This window comes from Perognathus longimembris, chromosome 4 (genome assembly GCF_023159225.1).
Source record: "Perognathus longimembris pacificus isolate PPM17 chromosome 4, ASM2315922v1, whole genome shotgun sequence".
Classification (NCBI taxonomy): domain Eukaryota; kingdom Metazoa; phylum Chordata; class Mammalia; order Rodentia; family Heteromyidae; genus Perognathus; species Perognathus longimembris.
The window spans coordinates 29,605,351-29,612,368 of record NC_063164.1 but is presented as its reverse complement, the minus strand read 5'-3'; the positions used below and the strand labels follow the sequence as shown (position 1 = coordinate 29,612,368).

The following is a 7,018-nucleotide window of genomic DNA, read 5'->3' as shown; positions in this document are numbered from 1 at the left end:
CAGAGTTCATCCATTCTCAAGGTCTCCCATCTCTCATGACCTAATGTAACCTTTACTGAATCTTCATGGAAAATGAAATGTGCATTTTAGCCAAGCTACCTTCAGCTTCTGCTTATTTCCAGCAGCCTTTGCCATGACTTTTGGCCAACAGTGAAATCACTCAGTCTACAGAAATCTGGAAATTCTACCAAAATATTTGCCCTTTGGATGCTCCCACAGAGAACAAAATAGTTTTTACAATAGCAAAAGTGCTATTGAAGTGAATTTCAACCCCATTAAGCAATTCAGTTCCTGCTTGAGAAATGGTCTCTTGTTTATTATTAACTGATAGAAATTGCTTAGTCATGTATCTTCCAGTTACATGCTACCATTTCAATTTCAGAGAACTCCAGGCAAGGAACCTTGTGCTCTTAGGGTTCATTGTCCTGTTCACATTAGCCATCTGTGGCACCTTGACCAGGTTACTGTCCCAATTTGAGAAGTGTTTGTTTTTTTTCATTTCCTGTAGACTTAGTAGATTAGTTCATATGAAAGAGCACCTAAATGTCAGTTTTTCCTCAAATGTTGTATTCTTTCCTTACCACCATATATAGTGACAACTTTTATTATCTTTAGTGGAATAGGAACAAATTTGAGACATAAGAAAGTATTAGAGTATTAAATGACCCTAAATTGAATCAAAATGGAAAGCACAGAAGTCCAAAAAAGAAGACACCAAGCACCCGTGGCTCACCCCTGTAACCCTAGCTACTCAGGAAGCTGAGATCTGGCTCTTAGTTCAAAGCCAGCCCAGAAAGGAAAGTTTGTGAGACTCTTATCTCCAATAACCTACCAACAAAAATCCAGAAGTGGAACTGTGGTTCAAGTGGTAGAGTACTATTCTTGAACAAACAAAACTCAGTCCAAGCCTTGAGTTTAAACCTCAGGACCAGCACAGAAAAAGAGAAAGAAAAGGAGGAAGGGAGAGAGGAAGGGAGGGAGGGAGGGAGGGAGGGAGGGAGGGAGGGAGGGAGGGAGGGAGGGAGGGAGGGAGGGAGGGAGAGAAGGAGGGAGGGAGGGAGAGAGGGAGGGAGGGAGGGAGGGAGGGAGGGAGGGAGGAAGAGAGGGAGGGAGGGAGGGAGGGAGAGGGAGGGAGGGAAGAAAAAGAAGAAAGAAAAGAAGAGAGATGAAAAAATTTGCTCTACTGAGTATGGTCAATATTTGCAAATTACCTTCATAAATATTTATTTCATGCTTGTTTATGGCATCTTATGGCTACCTATCACAGTGGTTGGTTTAAGAGGAACTGATGAGAGAAACATATAAAGAAATTCCAGCCATTAGCTATTTTTGCTCATTGAGAAAAGTCCAACTGTAAGTTTCACTTCTGAAACCTTTCAGTCTTGTTTAGTAAACAGTAAAATCTGTGAGAAAAGGTCCTACTGGCTTTGATAAGTTGAACATTCTATGTGTTTAACTGTTTCCTAATCACATGTTTCAATAAACTCTGAGAGCCAAAAAACAAGTCATCTAGCTAAAATTCTAATTTTCAAATAAAATATACCAGATCTAACAAGGTTCAAGCATTTTTCAGAACTCATCTGTCAACTTAGTGATCTGGCTGGGATTAAAACATGGGTCATCTGTGTTTTGAGCATATGTAGTAGCATATACTACACACTTAGCACAAGGCCTTCAGGGCACAAGTAGTTAATTTTCCATGGATATTCTATTGTTATTTGTAATGTTTGCAATACTTATTTCTTCAGTTGGGAATTTGACATTAGAAATCTCACCCCTAAACATATTTATTTCCTACTTATTTCTAAGTTAAGACTTAATTGAAATAGACGGTAAGTTGTAAGAGCCTCAGGAGAAGAGACATATACAATGCAAGGGATTTAATTATGAATCAACTAGGTTGACATTGTACAAGTGTCTTTGCTTTAGCTATAGCGAGTCCTGTTCATTTGGGTTTGTTTTGTGGGTTGTAGTGAAATCTATGTGCTTTGTCATTGATATAACATTGTGCCTCAATATAAGTACTGCAGAGGATGTTGGACAATCCCCAAAAGAAAGTTCTGACATTCCATGGGGAGTGGATTACCTGAATCACTCCAGGAACCCTAAGGGACCTCCTGGAACTAAAAACAGAGTACCCCAATGCTCCTCTTGTGATAGGGAACACTGTTCTCGGTGCTGTGCGTAGCAAACAGACTCCCATTCTACTTCCATACTGAAAACTAAATTCCTAAACTGGGGTGGAAGCTGAGGCATCTATTCACAAATCAAAATCCTTACTATGTAATCCAAATCCCCGCCTCACTCTTATCTAGTGACTGGCTGGTTTGTCATGTAATTTCCCTGGCTCTTAATGAGTAGTTTGGCCTGTCATTCCCATGGTAGAATGTAAGTTGATTTCTGGGGTTAATTTTTCTGTTTCTTCAAGTAAAGCAGATGTTTCTACAGGACCAAAATCCAAAAAGGATTAGTAAGTCCCAATATGGAGGAAGGCAACCTTCCTTTGCCATAATTTTATTTCATTTATTAGGACTATAGTCATTACCTCTCAGTCACAGCTTTGTTTTCAAAATAAAGTCTAGTTGGATTCTTTCCTACTAATCATAATTTTTCTTCCGTTTTTTAGGGCCTGACATGAAGTTCAAAGGTGTTTTCTATCCAATTATCATCTCCCCTACAAGGATCGCAGAATTGACAGCAATATCAAAGACAAAAAGAAGGTGTGTTCTCATTTGTTACAACAAGGTCTGTATGTTACAAATGGTTTGCTTACCAAATCATATGCCTGGAGGAAATCATATTTGGCACTGTTAGACTAGACCACTGATTTAAAAAAAAAAAAGAATATCCTCTAAATACAACAAATCCCATTAAAGACCATACATCCTCTCTAGAGACTCAGTTTGTTGCACAAGTTTAGCGCTCAACAGATGTTTTCAGGCCCAGCTACAGATGTGTCTAAGCTGTGTCTTCCCTCTAAAACCTCAGAAGCATTTTCACTGGCAGGTGAGCTATTCCTTCTCCAACTCGGCAGACTGCCCCAAAGCTATGAGACAAGAAGGATCATAAATCCTCCAACACACACACACACACACACACACACACACAAACACACACACACAATTTAAGACTCAGTGCTTTGTTTGTTATCATTTTTTTTGTTGAACTCAGGACCTAGGCATGGTCCCTCCTGCTGCTGCTGCTGCTGCTGCTGCTGCTGCTGCTGCTGCTCCTCCTCCTTCCCCCACCAAACTGCAGTTTATGCAGAAGATTAAGAGATAAAACACAATGTAATTGTATTTTATTGTATTGTATTTTATTGTATTGTATTGTAATTGATCATTGTCCAGGGATAATGGCCATTTGATGGCAATTTGGTGACACAGAGGAGATTTCTGCATAGCTTGCTCAAGAAAGAAAACCTGTTCAAGGCTAATGCTCTACCATATGAGCCACAGCTCCATTTCTAGCTTTTTTAAAGCTAATTTATTGGAGATAAGAGTCTCATAGACTTTCCTTTCTTGGGCTGACTTTGAACTGTGATCCTCAGATCTCAACCTCCCGAGTAGCTAGGATTAAGGCATGAGCCACTGGCACCTGGCTTGTTATAGTTTTTAAGACACAATCTCCCTACATAACACAGGATGACCTTAAAATTAAGAGTCCCCCAGCCATGGTCTCCCAAATGCTCAGGGGATCAATATGCATCACCACACCTGACTTTGTTCATTAAGTCAACATTATTCTATAAAAAGTGTAGATGGAATGAAACCATGCTGAACTTTTTGTTTATTAAAATTATTAGACTTCTTTCATGTGCCAGGCACTGGCCCCCCTGCTTCCAATGAAGTTTTCTAGAAGAAACAATTTCTTCCCTGAGACCTGATTATATTGTGGAAATGTTAGATTTAAGGGGATTGGTATAGGAGCATGTCACCAATGCATTGTCATTAATACTTTCTTGTATCATCTATGGAATTTTCCTCCACAACCTAAGGAGTGCTTTCAAAATGGTGGGGGTTTTTTATTTAGATTAATCCAATTATAATGATTTAATTTTTTTTAAATTATGGAGAATCTGGCACTTTTAAGGGAAGAAAAGACAAAGGCAAATGCCCACTCAAGATGCTGCCCATATTCATCTTATGGCCAGATATAAAGTTGCAAGCACTAGGTAAAACAATTTGTTGCTTAAGTTCTTAACACTTACTTATGTGTTTTTTCCTACTAAAAAGTCTTACTTGATAATAAGGAGAAAAAGTGGATTTTAAAATATAGAAGTACCCAGTATAGCACAAAGATACATGGTGTTGGGAAACCACACATATACACAATACACACACAATACACACACACAACACACACAGGCTGACATACACATATACAGAAGCATACAGACACACACATGGAGACACACAGATACACACATAATCTGTTAGTACTGACTGATGATTTCACCTGTGGTTTCACCGCCATTTAGTGAGTCACCTTCACAGTTCTGAGTTTCTGAAGAATCAACTCATTTTCTCAAAATCTTTACTTATTTGGTCTTGAACTTGATTGTCTTATCATTAACATGATTTGGGGCTACACAAACACTTATTTTGTAATCTCTAAGAGCAGAAACCTCTGTTCAATAGTAGATCTTAGCAGTATAAAAAGCCCTTTGGGGAATACCAAATTTGAGAGACACAGGGTAAAAAAAGAGAAATAACTACAAAAGCAATACTTACAAAACTGTTTGGTGTAAGTGAACTGAACACCTGGGGGGGGGGAGGTAAAGGGGGGGAGGGAGGGGGGCATGAGGGACAAGGCAACAAACAGTACAAGAAATGTATCCAATGCCCAACGTATGATACTGTAACCTCTCTGTACATCAGTTTGATAATAAAAATTTGAGAAAAAAAAAAAAAGCCCTTTGGCTTTTTATATGGTAGAGTAGGGAATCAACCCCTCTCTAGATGAATCTTTTGGACTCTTGAGTTGAGATACCTCCTTTCAGGTAGTCTATTAGGCTAACAAAAGAACCCTATTTGCCCCCATGAAAACCAAGCCTTTCTTCTCAAATGGTCTGAGCTCCAGGAAGTACTGCAGAGTTCTCTATCCCATTTCCCAACATTAGTGCCAGAGCTCCCTCTGCTGAGTGTACGTCCTCAAAACAGAATCTAAAACATTGGTATGTTGCCTATTAGGCCCTAAGTTCTTAGAAACATAAACAATGGCAAATTATTTGAAATTCTTTTTTAAAACAAGCTCATGACTACAATACAAAGTGAAACAGGAAGACTAAGAAAAGAAACTTGCAAGAAAGAGATTCATTTTTTATTTACTAAGCATGACTTCCAGTCTGGCAATTCTGTACCATCACCACAATGAATCTCTAGACTTTGCAAGCCCATGGTCTCATACTTGTCCCTGTTCTCATACTCACCTGAGTTCCAGGCTTTGGTGCTCCATAGCTGCAATCATATCATTTGTTCATTTGTCTGAAGAGAAGAGCTTGTCTGTGCTCTTAACCTCCAGAGCTGGTCCTGGGACACAGTAGATGCTAAGAAACCTTTGTCTAGTGGGCAAGGGTGTGTCAAAGGTCCACATTTACTCACAGTATTGCTTGGTGTTGTGGCTCAATCAGAGAATCATTTGGTGCTAATCACATGGAGCCGGTATGAATGAGTGGAAATATAGAGAGCATGAAGGAATGCATGATGATAGATGATTCTCAACTTTCCAATGGAGAAGGCTTGAAGTTAGACAAGGAGACAGATGTGGTACACGTTATGGAGGATATGAAGGCTGAAAATAAAAAAGCCAGGAGCCTGCCTTCATGATGCTTATAACCTGATGGTCACACAAACAACACACAAAATTGCAGTTGTGACCTCCCTTGCACACAGGAGAAGTACAGGAAGGCAGCGGAGCAGATAGCAGGGTGATCCAACCTTATAGGAACTTGGAATGCCTGCTCCCAGCTGAGATCAAAGGGAAGGTGGGACATGCCTGGTAGAGAAGGTGGGAATGGAGATACAAAGGTCTGCAGGCATCACCTGCAGAGTGAAGAAGAAGGCAGGAGGTGGGACACATAGCACCTGGTGAGAGAAGAATGGTGAAAACAGGAAACAGCTTGAATAGTTTTTATTGTATTTGCAGAACCCCACATTACTGTTGCTTTTTTACCCCTACTTTCCTATATTTATGGGCTGGTCTGAAATGAGTGTTACTTGGATAATCAGAAAGTAAAACATTTATGAGAGAGCAAGGTGACACTGCACACTGCCTGTGGCCTGCGTGCCTTCCCCACTCACCCTCTGCTTTACCAGGTTTAGAATACTGATGGCACTGTCTCACTTCCAGGGCTGATTCTGGGTGCTGGCCTCAGTCTGGAACAGGTGAAGAACACACTGGCCCAGGCAGTCACCAAGCTCCCGGAGGAGAAGACACGGACATACCGTGCTAAAACATCCGCAAACCCTGGCTGGACAACAGATCAGGAACATGGCAGTAGGTTCTCCGTTTCCCCCCCCCCCATGGGGGTGGCGCCCTGATGAAGGAAAAGCTGAATAGTCACTGTTCATACCATTTCCTGCTGTATTCATCTGCATTTTTCATAGGGCTAAGTCATGTGCTACCTGATTTCATACCTTTGTAGCATAAGCTACTTTGGTGACCAGGTTGGGTTGGGAAGTACTATTATCATGCTGGACCACCCACCCAGGGCTTGACTTTTGTGTGCAGTTGCCTACTGCAGATCTATCTTGTTGAGAAGGATCTATCCTTTTTTTTTTTTTGGCCAGTCCTGGGGCTTGAAATCATAGCCTGAGCACTATCTTTGAGTCTCTTTGTGTTCAAAGCTAGCACTCTACCACTTGAGCCACATACAGCCCTACTTCAAGATTTTTCTGAGTAGTTTATTATAGATAAGAGTCATCTGGAATTTTCTGCCAGACTAGCTTTGAACTGTGATCCTCAGATCTCAGCCTCCTGGGTAGCTAGAATTACAGGTGTGAACCACCGGCCCCTG

General features: G+C 40.7%; 1 protein-coding gene across 1 annotated transcript in view; it reads left to right on the top strand.

Annotated features, from left to right (window-relative positions):
- The first annotated feature begins 2,120 nt into the window (after positions 1–2,120).
- The window catches only part of LOC125350417 (aldehyde oxidase 4-like), a 133,317-nt gene continuing 128,419 nt past the window's right edge, over positions 2,121–7,018 (top strand). Inside the window, 3 exon segments of the mRNA XM_048345002.1 lie at positions 2,121–2,175; positions 2,627–2,720; positions 6,352–6,498. Coding sequence (XP_048200959.1) covers positions 6,493–6,498 — 6 coding nt within the window. The 5' untranslated portion in view covers positions 2,121–2,175; positions 2,627–2,720; positions 6,352–6,492.